This window comes from Lethenteron reissneri, chromosome 20 (assembly GCF_015708825.2).
Source record: "Lethenteron reissneri isolate LAM-NWPU_2019-01 chromosome 20, ASM1570882v1, whole genome shotgun sequence".
Classification (NCBI taxonomy): domain Eukaryota; kingdom Metazoa; phylum Chordata; class Hyperoartia; order Petromyzontiformes; family Petromyzontidae; genus Lethenteron; species Lethenteron reissneri.
Window position 1 is genome coordinate 18,692,384 of NC_083798.1, and position 20,643 is coordinate 18,713,026.

The 20,643-nt window shown below is 44.5% G+C and overlaps 2 protein-coding genes across 7 annotated transcripts in view; both read left to right on the plus strand.

The window, feature by feature from the left end:
* The window catches only part of CFAP65 (cilia and flagella associated protein 65), a 35,392-nt gene extending 33,946 nt beyond the window's left edge, over nucleotides 1-1,446 (plus strand). For all 4 annotated transcript variants that reach the window (XM_061555245.1, XM_061555246.1, XM_061555243.1 and 1 more), the window contains exon 34: nucleotides 593-1,446. In XM_061555245.1, the coding sequence (XP_061411229.1) occupies nucleotides 593-743 (151 nt within the window). In that variant the 3' untranslated portion in view covers nucleotides 744-1,446. The remainder of the gene's footprint in view (nucleotides 1-592) is intronic.
* Nucleotides 1,447-3,262: 1,816 nt separating this feature from the next.
* The window catches only part of LOC133344910 (protein LMBR1L-like), a 63,859-nt gene continuing 46,478 nt past the window's right edge, over nucleotides 3,263-20,643 (plus strand). For 2 of the 3 annotated variants that reach the window (XM_061555239.1, XM_061555238.1), the window contains exon 1: nucleotides 17,880-18,091. In XM_061555239.1, coding sequence (XP_061411223.1) covers nucleotides 17,885-18,091 — 207 coding nt within the window. In that variant the 5' untranslated portion in view covers nucleotides 17,880-17,884. Of the gene's footprint in view, nucleotides 3,452-17,879; nucleotides 18,092-20,643 lie in introns of those variants that run through there. The other variant, XM_061555240.1, reaches the window with a different exon arrangement.

Genomic DNA, 20,643 nt, shown 5'->3' on the forward strand with positions numbered 1-20,643 from the left:
TTGAGAAATTGGTCCCTTTCTAGATTTGAAGTTTTCGTGACTGCAAGGATCCATACTTTTTGGTTCTTTCGGTAAAGTAACGTAGGTGAAAAAATTAAAATAAATTAATTAAATCACGACGTTTCGATTGCAACACAAGCAATCATAATCAGGTGTGACAGCCACAGCAATTTGTTTTACTGAAGTGGGAGAGATGCCAGAGTTAAGGGGTTTATATAAGTCAGAGAGGACGGTGGGGGAATAGGGGGAGGGGGAGTGTTGCGTGTGCGCTAGGGACTGGAACGTGAGACTGGGCAGGGGGGGGGGGGGCAGGGGGGGCAGGGGGGGAGGGGGGGGGGAGTGGGCGGGGCTAGAAGTACGGTGCCTGGAGGTGCGAGGGGGAGAGGGAGAGCAAAGCACCGACAACGATTGCAGAAATTTGGAATATCATCATGTGAGGGCAATCAATGGAGACAATCACTACCCTGTACTTGAGTATAGAGACACTTGGAGGTTTTGAAGGTAAATATGTATATATGTGAGGCAACCTGACCATTAATGGGCTCACCGCTATGACTTCCATTAATTGTTCAACATCACTAACTGCCCACAGCCTCTCCCAGCACATGATTTTGGCATCGACCGAGCGGCACACACAGACTCCACGGAGCGGCAAAGGGGCCTCCATCTCTTCCAAGGAGCTCCAGAGCATCAGCCCAGCTGGCAGCAAGCTCACACAGCACAGCCTCAACACAGCTGACTAGGGCAGCTGTGCTGTCCAGAGGGGAGTGGTGCGGCCGAAAAAACAGAGCTGGCTGCTTACCAGACTTGTCTGTATTCACAGATATGCTTTAGTGCCGGTGTACTTTCCTGTGTGTACCGCAATGACCAAAGAATTAGCTCAAGTTAAAGTGTCCCCTTGCCTGAATGAGGAGGGAGACATCAGTTCAAATGAGCAGGGAGACACAAGTTATTCTATTTGGAGTTGGCTCAGTCCACCATTTATTGGGGTTAACAAAATGAGTACATCTTTGTGGAGTCAACAGTGGTCATTTTGATTTACCACCATGAGCACAGAGCTACAACTGGAGTAAGGAGACACTTCGACTGTGACTATTGATTTGTGGCTTTAATCCCATATCAATACTTGATATTGCATTGAGTGGTTGCCCTGTAACAGTACTTGTCATTTGATATGAGATTCAAGCAGCTTATTCTTAATGGGAAGAATTAAATATCTTACCTATATAGCACATGAGTGTCATGGGAGTTGACCATATCCTGGTTGAAATGTAATCAAAAATATATTTATCTTATGTAGCAAATATATAAGAATACATTTTGCAAACCAATTCATTAGTTAGAGTTGTTGATTTTGTCATTGTTATGAAATATTTTGCAATAAAATTTTGGAGATTTATCCTAGAAAAAGAATAAAAACGTGATTATTCATAAAAACATTTTTTTGTCATTGTGAATATATTACTATTAAAAAATGTTGTTTAACTTACAATTACCCCTGCACCACCCAAACTCAAGATACTTGTCCTTATGGGGTGATATGGGCAACACAGGGATCTTTATGTGAATGTGTTATAAATAATCTCTAACTCGTAAAACCATTGTGATTGAGAGTAACCACAAACAGTGTTTATAAAAAGAAGACTTGAGTCTCAGCTTTCCTGGATATATAACATCATTAGCAGCAAACAGCATTGGCAGCAACATAATCCTATAATACAGCAGCAGTAGCATCAGTGGTGCACACCTGTGGTCCAGTGAATTGGAGGCAAGGGTTGGTGAATCACGCAGGGATGCGTTGGGCTCGAGGTGTCCAGATAGCAGTCCAGCAAGTCGGTTCGTGTACCCTCCCGTGTAGAGCTTTGAATGCCATCTTGTATTGTTGATTTTTCCCACAGCCACAAACACACATGCCTGGAAAAATAATTGACAACATTTAAGCACTTATACAAGTGCATTTATTTTATCATTGATTAAATGTAAGGTGTTGTATTATTTAATGAAATAATTACATACTATTTAATTAGATAATGCTAATATTTTGCTCGCAGATTTTAATAGTTCAGTAAAAAAATCATAAACGATTCAAATACTTTCAAATAGAAATAGTTCAAATGAATGTGGCATTTATGATATTGGCTTCGGTCAGAACGTTCCATCCAAAGCAGCTGTAAGGGGTCACATGACCTATAAAACGGTGCTTACTGGTGTCATTCTTATTACATATGGATCGTTGTAACATTCATGCCAAGTGTGCCTACATGACACATTGTGTACTCGACTCTGTATCTCGGTTTTCCAAATATAAATGGGCAACACTCATCTCCTTTGGCAGTGTTCACGATGGGGGTGGGGGGGGGGCATTCCCCCCATATCAATACAATCTTTATTTTACGTGCCAACATCGTCCTGAATAAAAATGAGCATCGGTGCACATTACAACGGGAACGGTAGAGGGGGCATAGAGCAACAGGGATGAAAAGAGAAACTTGTAACGCCCTGAGCGGCTAACACCGACTGAGCAAAAGTAAAGTGCAACCGTGCGCAACGAATAGCATAAGGTAAGAAATGTAGTAAATACATAAAATATGAAAATCACTTGACATTTTCCAAATTGGTACTCAACTACTGTACTCAGCATATCAAGTCCGGAGGGAAGAACCGAGTTGATCCATATGCATCGGAGGCGAAACGAAATACATTTTGGAGGGTGGGCAGGTAGGTCCATCGGTTATATCAGAGGGTAGAGAGAGAGAGAGACACGGAGACGTCCCTATACATGGTACAGGTACTTGAATAATTAAAATGTTGGAAACTCCTCATTTCTATGGCGACGATCAAATCCATCCGCAAGACGACCTCTGTCTGACACAAACACACGTATCGCCTAAGGAACCCATGATTCCACCTCGGGGACACCACGCCCTTTAGCGGGGATGCCCCCGACACCGATTGCCGAGCACGAGGACGCCCGCCAGCCACCGCTCGCGGCGCCCACGTGTACGTGACGTCACACTGGGGAACTCCTCACCCCCACGTCACTCTTCTCTCTATATATGGCATTGTGACGTCAGACACGGAGGCGTGACTTGTGGACGTGGGCGGGGCACTTTGAGTCGGAAGAGCGGCGGCGCGAGACGCTGCCGGCAGAGGGGGGGCAGCGCGCGACGCAGGAGGGCAGCGCGCGGGCAACCGCGAAGAGGAGGAGGAGGGTGGGGGGATAACACGTGGACCGTGGGGGCAGCACGTGCACTGGACCGTGGTGGTGGTGGTGGGTAGGGGCGGTACGTGACGAGGAGGGCAGCACGCGTGGACTAGGCAGCACAGCGGGGGCAGCCCTTGCGCCCTCGTCTGCGCGCTGTCATGTCATCGTCCCGTGGGACGCGGTGAAATGGAAGACGATGTCGCGCTGCGGGAGCAGAATTTCCACAACCGAGTGCGGGAGTGGGTGGTAAGTGCGGGCACAGGGCGGCTGTGTGGTGGTGAATGGGTGTGAGTGGTGTGGTGAATGGGTGTGAGTGGTGTGGTTAATGGGTGTGAGTGGTGTGGTGAATGGGTGTGGGTGATGTGGTTAACGGGGGCGAGTGGTGTGGTGAATGGGTTTGAGTGGTGTGGTGAATGGGTGTCAGTGGTGTGGTTAACGGGTGTCAGTGGTGTGGTTAATGGGTGTGAGTGGTGTGGTGAATGGGTGTGAGTGGTGTGGTGAATGGGTGTCAGTGGTGTGGTTAACGGGTGTCAGTGGTGTGGTTAACGGGTGTGAGTGGTGTGGTGAATTGGTGTGAGTGGTGTGGTGAATGTGTGTGAGTGGTGTGGTTAATGGGTGTGAGTGGTGTGGTGAATGGGTGTGAGTGGTGTGGTGAATGGGTGTGAGTGGTGTGGTGAATGGGTGTGAGTGGTGTGGTGAATGGGTGTGAGTGGTGTGGTGAATGGGTGTGGGTGATGTGGTTAACGGGGGCGAGTGGTGTGGTTAATGGGTCCTCTTGCTCTTCATAATGAGTGCAAGTGGGGGGGGTTAATACGTGGCGTGGTGATTAAATGGCTGGAAAGTAGTACGGTCAGCCATGTATATTTCCATTTTTATGTAAAGTTTTCAATTGTGTCGTGGGTAAATGGTTTGCGAGCCATGGTCGGTGTGTGTGATCGTGGAGACGATTGGTGTGATGAGTGGTGGACGTCCTTGCCTGGAGCTGTGTGGTGAGTAGTGTAGTGCTGATGGTTGGTGCGTTACGGTGTGACACTGCACGTAGTCATGTCTCGCTTATCAGTAGAGTGATGGATGTTGGCCTGGTTAGTTCGATGTGGTTCATATATATTGTCGCTGTCGGCTTATTTGCTCGACACGCGCTGGTTAATGGTTGATTAGCAGTATGCTGATGTTCATGCGTGTCAATCGTGGTGCAATTGCCACGAATTGGGTTGATGATTAATGGGATGTGATTGTCAGGGGTCTTGTGGATTTGCAGTCTTTGCAGTTGGGGCACTTCGGTGGTGAGATGTGAACTACCTCGCCTGCTATACAGGAATACGTGGGTTCGATCCCGACCCTGTGACGCCTGCTGGATATTTGGAGTTTGCATGTCTCTCTTCCCGTGGCCGCGTCGATTTTCCTCTAGGTCCTCCTGTTTTCCCCTCCACATTTAGAATCAACATACGTCTAGAGTACTGTATTTGGCTGCTCGAAATTTCCACGTGACAAGCCACTTCGTTGAACTATCACGTGTGGACAGGTCGCATCAGGCACGGTCCAGCTCAGTGGACCTTGGCTGGCTTCTGGTTTCATACCCACGTGGCATGAAGCCATGCATCGCAGCTGCGGATTGCATAATGGAGTGCGAAGAGAAGCTGTGGTTTCTTTGGGACAATACCATGGGGATCCGTGACGACCTTAAGCAGTGTTTCAAATATACATTTGGAACTTATTCACATGAACCTCATGGCGGTAACCCCGGGGTACAATAGTAGCTCGGCTCTGGCATAATGTCCGTGATGCAGTCATTTTGAGTCTGTTGATGGTCGGCGATACGACAATCGACTCATCTCGACGAGCTGTACTCACGATGCACCGCCACGGTGCGTACCAGCGTTCAGGGTTTCAGTGCAATCGTCCTCACTGCGTTTTGACATCGCAGAGTGTTGCACTGATTTCGGATTGATTGGTACCCCAGTCGCGGAGTGAAGTACACCCCTGGAAAAAATAGTGTCCCAGAAATATAATATTTAATTGCCTCGGCCATTTATTATAATTTGGTACCCCAGGGTGCTGCCATAAGGATCATATAACAAACAAAAGGCAAATATCCCTCCTCCCACCCCCTGCGTAGCCTTCAGAGACTTTTGGAGGAATGTGCTGTTAGCGAGCAGCTATGAACGACGGGGTGAGTGGCCAGCACCACGCCCGACCACCTTTGTCTCCGCAGTGGCGATGTTTACACACTGCACCAGGTACTCATTTGAGGCTGAGGCGACCTAGGGGAGGCCCAAGGCTAGTTCAGATAATCGTCCAGTTGTGATTCATGGACCTGGAGCACAGCACCACCCGATCAGATACATTATTAACTTCATGTGCAATCCACCCTCAGGCTCTCCTACAGCTGGTGCTGTAATCGCATGGACAATGGTGATGTGTTTTTTCCCATGCTTGCAAAATGCACAATTATAACCGCACTTACAACCAGTGATTTGGCACTGGCTTAACATTATTGGTGCTCCGAGTCCTCAACAAATAACGCCATATTATGTTTTTCTGTACAGACCAATATTGTATTTCTTACACTTTCTATTACCTTTTGCAGAAAGACAGGTCTCTTGCCGTACCTTTTATCTTTGTATTAATATCCACACATCCGTTTGTTTTTACGTTGAGATCTCTCAACCCTTAGGGACTGGGATGGCGATTTACCTCGCAAAATGGGGCTGGTGGCCTGGGGGATGTGTTCAGTTTTGGTAAAACGAGCTGCGGAACAATCTGGGAAAAAAAGGCAGTCTGTGATGGCCAACTGAGCTGTAGGATTCAGCCAATATCTATTTCGCTTGCTGATTCTTCCCGGCCCAACTGCTGTTTCTTACACGAACTGTAAATTACGTAACAACATTGCATACCCTTATGTTTGTCTTCATGCATGTTTGCTTTTGCTTTCCCATTTCAACATGCCCCAATCTTCATGGCCATCGTTTGCTATGTCGCCACCTCTCTCTGGAATTTTCCAGTTCTTGTACGGCAGCATTACACACTGGAATGTCAGATTTAGTGACTAATCCAAATTCTCGCTGTATGGATTTATGGAAGAGTGCGGTTGCGAGGTGCGGAGTGGTTGGACCATAGCACAGCACCTGTTGTAGGATTGTAGATCACTGGCTGAGGGCCACCAGCACAGCCAAATGCTCATTTGAGCAGGGAGACACGATACTGCTTGACAAAGATAGTGCCTCAAGCAGAGGTAGCAGTGGATTATTGATTTACCACAATGCTGGGTGCCGCGGTGCCGAGATATTAACTCCCTCGCCTGGTATGCAGGTCGTGAGTTCGATCCCAACCCTGACGCCTGTTTTATGTAATTTGCGTGTTTTCCCTTCGGTTGCGCGGCTTTTTGTCCGCATCCTCCGGTTTTCCTCTCCACATTAGAAACATTTGTATTGAGTATTTGGTTGCGATAAGTTTCCGTATGATAAGCCACTTCGTTTAGGTATCATTTGTGTTCAAGTCGCTTCTGAAAAGTAACTCTATAGCTCGGTGGGCATTACCTGGTAAAATAAAACCAAAAAGTTGAAATAGCTCTATGAACCCAGCTATCTGAGCTTGATTGCTGGCTTCGTCCAGCATCAGCGGTGAGTGATGTCCTGGGACCTCTCGTCGCCTACTGCTTCATCACCTCACACATCTGACGTGGTAAACGACAATCAAATAACCCTCATGGCCAACACAGTGCGGTAAGGCCTTCATCCAGAAGTGTATTGGCAAAGCTGTAAATTATTATTATTATTAGAGAAACATGTCAGTGTGTTCTCCTCATTTCAGGCCACATTGGCATCTGTGATGCTTGGGTGATGACTTTCTGATGGCTGTACAATGTTGCACTGCATCGCGTGCTTTCAGATGCGCTTTTGCGGCCGTCTGGAACGCTATTCCTTCTGATATTAGGAAGCCACTGGAGCTATGCACTTTTAAATGTAGATTCAATACTCATTTATTTGAAACTGCTTTTGAAGTTTAGTTTTATGTCCTCCCTCGAAGCTCTGATTCGCACGTTTGGCTACGTATGGCGCGAAAGAAGTTCAACATACATACGCGCAGAAAAACAGTACATCTGTTTTCTTTTATTTATCACGTCATTCGAGCATTTGTGTCTAGTCTCTTCATAAATGAGTCATTGCTTTGAGTTATTGGCTGCCGTAGCTTATGCATATTGGTTTACAATGGGACGAGAATGTAATGAAATTACTCTTGGCTCTTAACTATGACACTTAACCAGAAACACCAGAATATGTTCTTTTCGATAGCAATTATAATATTTAGACCTGTAAAGTATTAATATTAAATATTTTAAAAGTATGAGTGGTGTGTGGTAATGAAATAGAGCTCTTGACTCCCAATTGGAAAGTTATGAATTACTTCAAATTCTGGTTAGAAGTTGGCTCAACCATCATCCCCATGGGGTCGAAAAAATGGTGACCATTTTCAATTATTCTTCAGATGTTATTGTATAAACTGGATCCAGTCATGGGAATGTGGATTTGGCACAACTGGATGAGGACGACCAAAATATATCTTGCGTATTATTATGCTTGTTGACCCGAGAAAGCATTAATGAATGTCATGAGTATTTTACAAGAGGGTCCTGCCAAGTATTGCAGTCGGGGGCAATGATTTCTATGTATAATCCAAATTTAGTAATTTTGGAGTAATTATTCAAATTTGGACCATGACGCCAACACATAATGGACCTACTCTTTGTAAATGACGGTCACGAGTCCTCTAATGTCCACTGTGAGGCAGACGGCGCATGTTTTTGTTTTACAGTTAATTCACCCGCAGTAATAACCAGGGTAGCCGCCGGAGTTGAACCATGAACCTCCGGGACGGGCAGAACATTTCCAAGAGTAGGCCAATGTGTGCCCGCGTCATGGGCCAAATTTTTAGCAAATTTTACAATTTACCTGAATTTTTTAAAATTTTATTTACACACAGCAATCATTGCCCCCTCACCCCCACTGCGAAAACTTGGCAGTTACCCTCCTGAAACTTAAGACGAAAAGTCTTAAGAAGTCAAATCACGTTCATGTTTCCGCCCATAGATCTGTCGCGCATTGCTCATTTGCATTGCTTCTTTGAGTTTACACACACGCTTATGTGTTACTGTATTGTACAGTATATTAATATGTGCTTTCATCCCTCCAGCCTTTTATTGAGCTACTGCTAGCCTCGTTTTTAAAGGTGACCAGGAAAAAGAGAAAGCCAGTGGAGTTACCATTAACACATGTCGCTCTGTAATCACCAACTCCGTTTATTTATGAACAAAATCTTGTATTGAATCTTTCTGATTTACAGGATTGGCAGGCAAATTGAGTGCATTATTTTCAAAGAGGACAAAAATAGCAGGAGGGTTTTATTGCAATTCTGGAAATAAGTGTGAATTACACATTCTGTGTCCTGGGTTCGTTTGGTGACCTGCAATATTGTGGATGACAGGACAATTTCAATAACTTGGCTGCTGTTATGTAACAAGCTGGGTATTCGGCCGAGTGATTCAGGAGTTAAATCCTGCCAAGCCGTTACACTAATAAGCAAGGGCTTGCTGTAATTTAAAACTTTAACTGCAGTGTCGTGCAGCTGCTTGCGTAACAACAAATACCCAGCAAATTCCGTTTTAATAAAAAAAAATTGGACACAGAGGGGTGGGGGAGATGCAATTTAAACAGAATTTGGATTTCTAAGGCGTCAAAATGTAGCCACATCTTAGGATGCTGTACAATGCACAACATGGGACAAAATAAGATGTGTGCATACTTAAAATAAATCTTTTAAGACGGAAAGTTAAAGCACATGCTGCACCCCTTCAGTAGCCTTCACGGGACCCCCCGTTACTCAACATAGATCCCCGGTGGCTACTTTCCACACCCCCCCGCCAACCTCCCACGAATTAAAAACATCCCCGTGTGCCTGATGCATAATGAACCCGATGTACGTAAATCATTAGAATGTGGAGTTGGCGTCGGCGGTTTATGTTAACATTTTAGATGAGTGCAGTGAGAAGAGGATTGCCCTTGGGTTACGTTGACGACAATTATTGTATTAAATTGCTGTCGGGGCAGGGGCTTTCGGCTTTGAATAGGCACTCTGGAAGGACGGTAGAGTAACGTAAACAGACGCGCTGAACCTGTGTCATGCTGTTCAACGGGCAGCGCTCAGAATAGACACTGCGCTGACAGATGGACAGATGTCCTGCAGTATTCTCCCGCTTCGCAATGCAGAGCCAAGACGCACACAGAAGAGTTCACCGCGAGCGGCTGTTAGAACGGCATACTCCAGTTCAGTTGTTACATCGCAGGGTCGTGAGAGATGGCGACGGCTTGGGGAAGTCTTCATCCAGCAGTGGCTTCGTTACGGATGATAATTCCACTTATAATGATGAATATATTTCGATGTCTGCTCATCACTATCAAGGGAATGTATTGGCATGTGTGCTTATACTAAACTAACATTGGCTGGCACTGATCCTGGTTAGTGGTCCCAGGCCAATCTTGGAAGTTCCAGGTTTTTTTAATGGCAGGTGTCAGTTTCTCCATAGGATAGCCACTGTTGACTTCCCGTAGCAGTGGTTGTCCAATGGTGGTTATCCATGTCAGGATGTCTCCATGCTCAAATGGGCATGTATGTACGTTGAACTTCTTTCGCACCGTACGTAGCCAACCGTGATAATCGTTTGGCTACGTAAACAAAAACATCAGTTCTAAAGAAATATATTTTTCAATCTGCCTATGCCAACTCCAAAAGGTATCTATTGGGTGTTTGAACATCTTAACACCTGTTTTATTGCCAGAAATGGTAAAACCTATTCTTATTTTTCATACTTTTATACTGGCAAAAAAAAGTCCCGTGATAATCTTGATAATTAGCATACAATTACGTAACATATTGGTCCATCAACCAAATAACCTCCGTAATAATTTGTTTCTATCAGCATATCTTGGAGTTCAGTATCATGAGATCAATTCCAGCCAAGGCGAACTCGGCCCCATCATCATCACCGCTTTGGGGTCTCTAAAATGAGCACTGCTTGTCGTGGCTGCACAACTTTATCAGAAGCCACCTGGTGGTCATGGCAACTGATATCTCTCAAATTAATTAACATTTAATTGTTCAAAAAGTATTCTTTTATCCAGGAAAAATCTCTCAAATTTGTTCTCTGAATTGTCGTGTATTGGGTGGTTTGAATGAATAATTGCTGTGTTTTATGGCATGCACCAGTAGATGCAAATATGTGGAGAAAACCCAAACATACACGGGAATAAAGACTCAGTGACCTACTTGCCCTACAGCCATCTTACTCTACTAGATAGCAGGCTCACGAACATGCTTATATTCTGCACGATCCACGAACCCTATCTCCAAATCACCAGGATGCCATGCTTACGCCGTCACCGCCACACACCCCCGGCGTTCAATTGGTGCCTGCTTAATGAGTGTGGCCGTGGAGCAGCTGGTGCTCAGCATGGGCGGATGAGCGACGACCAGTGCTCATAGAGCGGCCTCAGGGGCAGCAGCTGTCAGCCACAGGGGCCAAAGGGCCAGGGGGCATTGACTGCACAAGCCCCGTCGTAATTAGAGGGGGCCGCGTGGTTCGACGTTGTCCGAACAATGCCAGCCGGCGCTGTGGATGACAAGAGGACAGTGCGTGCTGTGATAAGACTGTTATTGTGTCGAGCGAGCTGGAGCCTGAAACTGAATGGCAGCATTTATTGTTTTTTTGTTCATATTAAATTTTAGTCTTTTAAGGCAAACGTTATGAAAGGGGCAAAATAGAGAAAGATAAATCTTGACTTAAGGGGGTACACCCCTTCATCCTATCGTCTCCACTATTGACTCACCCACCTACAAACTGGCTCGATTTCTGTCTGAGACCTTACAACCATTCACTGGTAAGACAACCTCAGCTGTACTTAACTCGGCTCACTTGGTATCGTTAATTAAGGACATCTCACTATCTCCAGGTGATTTGCTCGTTAGTTTCGATATAGTCTCTTTGTTTACCAAAATTCCTGTGCCAGACACCATTGCAATCATTGAAGACTTGGTCCAACAAGGACTGAATGCTGATGTACCGGCCCTGGTGAGACACTGCCTCACCAACACTTACTTCATCTGGAATGGCAATTTCTACAAACAAGTTGAAGGTACCCCAATGGGTTCTCCCTTATCTCCAGTTGTAGCCAATGTTTTAATGGGAAAATTTTAAACAGATGCCATCCAGGCATCAACTCTACGTCCATCCTTCTGGAAGATGTATGTAGATGACACATTCGTCATCTGGCCACATGGCCGACCAGCTCTGAACCAATTCCTCAACCACTTCAATTCCATACATACAGCCATCAAATTCACCATGGAGGTGGAAAAGGATGGCAAACTACCATTCTTGGATGTTTTAATCGAAAGGAGACCAGATGGCTCAATGTGACACTCTGTCTACAGGAAAGCTACCCATACGGATGCCTACCTAAAATCTGACTCCCACCACCATCCATCCCAGAAGAATTCCCTCATCAAAACTCTACACCATAGAGCTCTATGTATTTCCGACCATCATCACCTAGCCAGTGAACTGGAACACGTACACCAATCTCTCAAGATGAATGGATATTCAGACTACACAATCCGTAAAGCTATCACTCCAACCTTTGGGAAAGAACCATCTGAGGACCCAATCAAAACCATCACCTTGCCATACATAACAGGGGTCACCAAAAAAATCTCCAAAATCATGAGCAAACACAACATCCAGGTTCGATTTAACACGGGACATAAAATTCGTTATGTGATTCCATCTGTGAAGTATGTGATCCCTGACATGCAATACCCCGGTGTCTACAAACTAAGCTGTGTCTGTGGCAGTAGTTACATTGGGGAAACGAAGCGACATGTCTCAGACTGTGTTCGTGAACATAAGGCAGATCTGAAACACGGTAGGACCAATACCTCGACCGTGGCTGATCATTGTTTTAATGCGGTGGGCTCACGCGAAATTAATTTCTCTAAGACGAAGGTACTTTACCAACCCACTGGCTATAAACAAAGATTCGTTTATGAAGCCATCCACATATACAGACACGACTTCAATCGAGAAGATGGGTATAAACTGAGCAATCATTGGATGGACGTTATCAACCAGTTTAAGTCATAACTGGCTGTGATGTTCTAATCCTACCACCTTCCGATGTTAGTTGTTATTTTCGGCTCTCTGATTTTACATTAACAGGTTACATTTCCCACACTCACACAGCCACCTCGCTCGCCGAGCTCGACGTTGCTGCTCTGCGATCTCCCATCAACATGCTCATCTCTCACATTAACGCAGCCACCTCCGCCTCCTCGTGGTGGCCGCTCTCCGATTTTACATTAACTTGCTAATTTCTCACATTAACATCACTAGCCCTGCCCACTTCGTTTTTGATCCTTGGGCTATATTTGAATATGAAATAGTTTGTCCACATGTTTGCATTAGCGAATATGCTATCCCCTCTTCCTGATGACGAACACTTGTGTTGCGATCGAAACGTCGTAGTTTTTAGTAACTTTTGTTGTTATTTTCTTTGAAAATAAGCTCATATTCATCTTCTTGGTTCTTTCAGTAAAGTCACGTAGAAGGGAAGTAATAAAATAATAAAAATAAAACATAATAAAATAATATAATATAATAATATAATATAATAATAAAATATAATAAAATAATATAATAAAATAATATAATACATTTTTTATTATTTATAAAAAAGTATTATTTTATTACTTCCCTTCTACGTGACTTTACCGAAAGAACCAAGAAGATAAATCCCTGCAGTCACGAAAGCTTTAAATCGAAATTTAAGCTCATATTGTTTTTGGTAATTTTGTGTTTACAAAAAGCCACAGCACTGAAGTTGACCTCACACGAGAGACGGGACTGACGCCACTTGTCTCCTCCTTGTTAACACCATGATGTGGGGATTGTGTCTGAGGGTGGCCTCGCTCAAAGAGAGGGGGTTGGGGGTAGTCCCCCTTCACAAGGGGAGCTGCGTGAGTGCTTCACGGCCCGGGTACAGCTCGCAGGCTCCTGTGACAATAATCCAGGCCTGGTCCACTTTCCTGCTTTGCAAACTGGGCAAGCAGGCTACTAAGTATGTGTGAGAACACAGGATGATGCAATCTGTACCTTGAACTCGTGAACCTTTACCAACATACGTGGCTGTTTATGTTATCATTGCCCTTTAAACGTTCACTCATCTCTGCACCTCACACTTGGAACTCCTGCTGAAGTCATTTTAGATAATAAAACACACGTACCCCTGCAATTCAACTTTGGCCTGAAACTACTGTATGCAGCACGGTTGACCACATTTTAAGCTAACATTGCGCATGTTTAGTTTACAGCCATTCGTAGATTTTAGAGCTCAATTCACTTGTTAAATATCCTTTTTTATGATATTGTGCAGATTGTCTCCATTACCCACAGTGAGGTAAATTGCCCGAGGTGACGTGTTGAGGCCGTTGGGTCAACATTTGAATCTCACTCTTTAAACACGAATATGAAACAGTCAAATCAACAGCCATAGCGCCGAATGTGGGGCAGTGGCACTAATTTCCTTTCCAGGCCCTGAGGAGGTGGTGGTGAAAAGTCCATATTCGTATGGAATGGACATGTCCACAAAGCAAAATGCCCATTATACGCAACATGGGTATTCTATTTTTGAGTTGCGAGCGTTTCTTTCACCGGGATCCTGTAATGGGATGTTTGACCAATTTATTATTGAGTTTTGTGTGTGTGAAAGGAAATCAGTACCACACATTACAGCTACAAGAGATTATAATTCTCTCTGCTCTGAAGAAGAGCCTTCGCCCAAATATTTAGCCTTTGGTATATTTTTCTTATTGCGGGGCCAAGTTCATGATGAACATGGCGAGCATTTTTGGATTTCACCTGGGATTTTTTGCTTTTTTGCAGCGGCGCAACCGTGCCCAGGCGCGCAAATGAGTTGTGTGCAAAGCGTTAGATAGATTCCTCCCCCCCATGATGAACGTCAAAAGTCAAACGCTGCGTGGCAAATGTGTAAGGTTGGCTCGAATGTGATGTTCTCAGATTCAGGAGGCCACTGTCGGGTTCAAAGCACTGCCCGCTGTGGCGAGTCAGGACGAGGGCGTTGGGGGGTGGCTGCCTCGTGAAGGAGCGAAACGGTCCTGAGATCCACTGCTCACTTTCTCTAATTCCCGTAGCGTCACCTCCGAACGGATTGTTCGTCCACGGTTTATCAGCCCGGCGGTGGACGGAGATTAACTTCGTGGTGCCGCTCTGGAGATGAGTTTACGCGTCGATATTTTTTTCCGGCCGGGCTTTGCGCATATCGCCGCTTGTCACATAAATCTGCAAGTGTTTGTTTGTGAAGTTTTTTTTTATGGGTAAAGAAAATTAACGGTTTGTGGAACGCTCTGTGATGCACATTGTCAGCTTCTTGTTAATCGTAGTCACATTTTGCAGTCGACTTGGGCAAGTAACAGTGTGTTGTCTGTCAGGAAATAGATGTTAAAAACCCAGCCGTTACATTTATCATTGTTTGAGTGACATCATAGCCAAAATGCAGCATTGAAAATTTCCCACAAAATACATTAGTGAACTTGTCTGCACGGTCAAAAATCCAGTCAAAGTGTCTCACTCCTAATTTAATTACTTAAGCAGTGCTCCTCTCTATTGGTTGCCTCGATCCAGTGGTAGAAATGACGCATTCACATGGCGGGGGTCATTTTGTTCATCAGGACGACCTTGTTGACTTCCCACAAAATCATACTCCGTGTGTAGACCCCAGGAGAATGATGGGCTTGGGTGAACAACTGACATGAATTTGAACTTGCAACCCGGTTATTGTGAGTCCAGCACTCTGTTCTTCCAAGCGAAATTGTGAATCTCAACGAGCTCTCACATGGGTCAGCAAAGGGCACGAATCAATGAGCTTTTCTCCAAAATGAGGCCTCTCACTCTTACGAATGCCTAATGCTCACCGGATTCATAGACTTGTTTTTTTCGTCTGTCGCCCCCGACTCTCCCAGCAGCTCTCCCTGATGTCCTTAACACATCTAAGCACCCATATAGCTTGTATCTTATTGAGCCGCCTCCACATCAATAGCCGATGCACTAACGTGGGAATAAATAACGGGATTGTGAAACCACACACACAGACTCTCAATTGCAATCAATGTAAACCGCAACACAGCAATGAAACCACACATCCCCACTTACTTAGAGTCTGTCCCCCTTAGCAGGGACCTCGCTTCCAATTCATATTGCCCGTACACCCTCCCAGCTCTGTGACATCCCCCGACTCCCCACCTCCGATTATTTATCCAAATTTCAAATGAAAAAATTAGGTGGATGACGAGAGCCGTTTGCAATGCTTTTGGAAAGCTGATTTTCATAATAAAAAAAAGTAACAGAGCAATGTGGCCTTGAGTTCAACATGCTTCATCAGTGCATACGACCGGCGATGACACATGCTTCAGACACATGAGTTTGGATGACAAATGCTGAACGAAAACTGAAAAAGCATGGAGAGATGCATGCTGGGAATTGCATTGAGAGAAAAGCAAGTGGGCTTGGGCAGCAAACATTGTCAGCAGGGATAGCGGCTGATGGTCAAGAAAAATGATGGAGTGGCAGTGAAGGATTGGAATGCATCCCAGCGAACCTCCACTGGGGAGATGGAGCGATGAAATCAAACATACTCTTAGTTCTTTCGGTAAAGTCACGTAGGTAAAAAATGAAATTAAAATTAATAAATAAGTAAAAATCACGACGTTTCGGAGGCAACACAAGCTTCCGTCTTCAGGTGAAACTGTCACAGCAAAATATCTACGTGACTTTACCGAAAGAACTAAGAGTATGAATCCTTGCAGTCACGAAAGCTTCAAATCTAGAACGATGAAATCAACTCGTGGTGTGCAGGTGCTGGGTGGATTGTTACATCACGAGCATGAGAGATGGCAGCGGCTTGGGGAGGCCTTCCTCCAGCAGTGGATTGGCCATGGCTGCTGATGGATTTACCTAGGAAACCACCTCAAGTTGTATAAAGGGACATCTATGTCAATAAGGAGAGTGCCTGGTGGCAGAGAGGTTAGATCGCTCCATCCCACAATTTGGTAAGATTGTGAGTTCATATGACAGTTGGGTTGATCTCGACCTGACATTCTTTGATCGATAAAATACGTGTCATCAAGCGGTTATCCGATGGATAGGCTGGCTCTCTTCATGGGAATGTGCAGTTCCTGTCACCGGCTCAGCCACCAATGGGGGATAAATGTCGCCCAATGCTCATTACAGCAGGGATACACTTTGAGACTTTAAAACTGAAGAACACTTTGTTTGGGGCTGAGTTGGTCCCAACCAATCAAGAGAAGCGCAGATCACACTTACACAGGGTAACATCCACGTCTCTTTGACGATAGGTGTTCTCGATTAATAATTAGCATTGGCCAGAGGGGTTTAAGCAAACACTTGGACCATTGCAATCCCAGCCCAAGAGTTGGTGCATCAACAATACAATTTGTACTTCCTTGGCACAGTGTAGACTGTCATAATCTTTCGTGACAGTGCACTGACGCAGATGACTGCATCTTTAAACATTATGCAATGTTGCGGCAAGCAACCACATTAGTGAAAAATGATATTTTCTGTACAGTTTCTTCTTGCTGATTTACTCACAGTAGTTTATAGGCAGACTCCTCTTCGCAAATCGCATTGGCATCGCCCTATTGGGGTCTTCTTATCGGTCTTATTGGTATCTCCGTTTGCTTGCTTATCTGCGCATCAATGTTTTTCTTGCAGGCTTGGTAAATGTGTCTGTTATTACATCTGATCGCATTGATGTGTTAAGAGTGCTCAATTCACAATTTGAAAGTTGCCAGTTCAAATTCTAATGACCTTTATCGGGAGGCGAATTAACCCATCTCTCCATCGGGGTTGACAAAATGAGTAAAGCTTTGTGGGACATGGACAGTGGTTGCCCCATGAAGTTGCTGGCTCCCATCATAGGAATGTGGAATTTTTGCCACTGGCTCAGGATCGCCAATGGAAATGAGTACAAGTCTGTGCTCATGTGAGGAGGGAGACACTCGGACTTTTGACTTTTACCAAATCAATCGCGATGCAACCGCTCGCAACAGGTGTAGCCTACTAAAATGTCATATTGCAATGATAAATTGGTCTGTTTCCTTAATGTAAATTTATTGCTATTTTATATATATTTTTCTCAACATTTCCCTTCTTTAAAAGCACTGTTTTATGGATTTTACATGGGGGTCTCATCAAACTCAGTCGTCCACTATGAATTACAGGGAAAGCAAGAGGTAAAATAACACTAACAATTTATTTATTTTTTGTTCCTGGGTAGTAAGTGTTATTTCCTAATTGCTTATGCCTAAAAAGTACAGAAAAGGGCTATTATTCCCCACAAACTTTGATTTTGTGACTAGGACAGTGATATTTTGAAATTTACCAATTTTCCAGAACATTCCAGATAAATTCAGTGCTCAGTAAACTTGGAGTAAATTCTAGAACATTCTATAACTTTCCAGTAATATAAATAATAGTATAAATACAGTTTAGTTCCAGCTCCCTAAGTGGATACGTATCTGCATTTTTCTGAGATGGCATCAAGAGGCTGCAAGCATCCGGCAGACGCATTTTGCTATGTCTGCGGCCAATTTATCAAGGCAAGAGCGAAAGAGTACTCTGTGGAAGCATCTGCTAAGATGGGTGAGGCCTACAAGGCATATTTCGGCATGCCTGTCGGGGATCAAGACAAACCCTGGGCACCTCATTTCACCTGCGAGCAATGCAAAACACTCTGGAAGGTAAGATGTACAATTGTTGCTTGGAATTTTATGTTATTCAATGTGTTAAAAACATTTTAATTGTAAAAGTTTTTTACTTTTAAAACGTTTTACAATTTTCAATGTTATTGAAAAAATATATACATGAAAAATGTTGCGAGAATCTCTTACACATTAGTCATGGGTGAAATAAATGTATTTTTGTAGGATGGTACAGAGGGGGAAAGACAGCCATGAAGTTCGCTAGCCCAAGAATTTTGCGGGAACCCACTGACCACTCAAGCAACTGCTACTTCTGCATGGTGGACCCTTCCAAACGTCAGACTGGCAAGAATGCACCTGCTATCACGTATCCGGACCATCCTTCATCCATCGCCCTGGTGCCACACTGCCATGAGCTCCCCGTACCCACTCCTCCGGAGAGAGAACAGCCATCTTCAGAAGAGAGCAGCAAGTCAGAGAGGGAGGAAGATGTAGATCCAGATGAAAATTACAGAGGTGGAGCTCAGGAGGAACAACGTCAAGTGGGAGCCACTGGTGGACCCCCAAATGGTGCTGATGCCACCACTGCACATCAAATTGGGCCTTGTGAAAAATTTGTCAGAGCTGTAAATAAGAAGTCGGCAGCCCTCAAGTACCTTCAAGACTTCTTCCCTAAGCTGTCTGAGGCAAAGGTCAAAGCCGGTGTCTTCGTCGAACCACAGATAAAGAAGATCCTGGAGTGCAACGAATTCCCCACGAAGCTCACTAGTAAGGAGAAAGCAGCTTGGAACAGCTTTGTCGCAGTGGTTCGTGGCTTCCTGGGCAATCGCAAGGTCGAAAACTATGTGTAGCTGGTTGAGACTCTGGTGAAGAACTAAGGCACAATGGGCTGTAAAATGTCCCTCAAAGTCTATATCCTTGATGCTCATCTTGATCAATTCAAGAAGAACATGAGAGCGTACTCGGAGGAGCAAGGCGAGCGCTTCCACCAGGATATACTGGACTTTGAACGCCGCTACCAAAGACAGTATAACGAGAACATGATGGGAGACTACATTTGGGGACAGATTCGTGATAGTGATTTACAGTATAATCCTTAAATCTCGAAAAACTACTCACTTCTAAATTTTTTGTAGTAAATACGTGTTCATTTTGACTCATATGTTGTTTTTTTCTGACTTTTTACGAATGAAAAGAGACAAATTCACCCCTTTTCTCGTTGAAAATTGGTAAATTTCAAAATGTCCTGGTCACTAAATAAAAGTTTGTGGGGAATAATAGCCATTTTCTATACTTTTTAGGCATAAGCAATTAGTAAATAACACTTACTACCCAGGAACAAAAATTGTGTTACATAGTGTAATCATAGGTGTTGTGGAGAATACAGTAGAAGTAACAAAATATACTTCTGAAATTATGCGCTCCCAGAAGGCCATGCTGCTAGAGATAAATGTGTGAACGAGGTACGGAATATTGTTTATTTATGTTTTTCCTACGAAAGCATGTTCCGTGAGGTAAATACAGAATTGCCTTTATTACACAACGCGCCATTGTTTGCACATGCGCTTTTGGCCCAGCGGTACAGAGACATCCTGGAAGAGAGAGGCTAAAGATGAGGTGTAGTTTTTTCAACAGTAATGTCGTGAAACATATCCGGAGGGCAAGTTTGCGGGAAACAACTGTTAATTGCACCAGAAAGCTGTTCGGGCGAAAAGGGGCAAACGGCGCATATCTTGTAGCCGCATGCCTCGGCAGTTTGTCCTGGGCGATCGCCCATCATGAGTTTGAAGCTTCGATCGCTAAAATATCGATGTAAAGTTGACTTTCGGTCCCACTTTTAGTGATGTTACTGCAACGATGCTGTCTTCCACACCGTGTGGGTGATTGATACCCAGCTCACTTTTGCAAATCAGAGTCATCCTAGTTTCTTGAGTTCTCACCTGGTTAAACAAATCAACTTGACACTTGGTCACGTAAAGAGGAAATAACCAGTTACTGAACACACATCTCGATGCCTGAACCGTGAGGGAAACTGCTTCAACTGATGCTTCAATGCGACCGTAATGACTGCCAATGGTTCAGATAACACAGGCTATACAGGACACATGTTTCTCTGTGCGTTTGGCCAGGTGGTTGCTGTGCCTTGAGCGTTGGATTCGCAGTTGGGACCTGATATTCTAGTCCCATGCGGGAGTCTTATCGTCATACCATTCCGTTTCATGAAATGATTACTGTAGTTACCCTCCAGTCTAGTCAACAGTGGTCCTGTGGAAGAACTGATCCTGGCCATAGAAACGTGTGGCATTCCAACTACTAGCGTTTCACTTTTTATATATAAATATTTTAGTTCCTTTGAATATTGCTCAGGTCCTAAACTGTGAGGCCTTCTGCTATAAAACGGTGGCATCCGTTATCATATTGCTAGCACGAATGGCTTTGCAGAAATAACAATTTCCGTTTCGCCATATCGGCACTGTACAAAATGGAGATTAACACAGTGGATGTTATGTACTTGGAATCCCATCCAGGTTCAGTTGACAATTTGCCAACTAGCGCTGTGCATGGACAATGCTTAGATTGTAGCGTAGTGT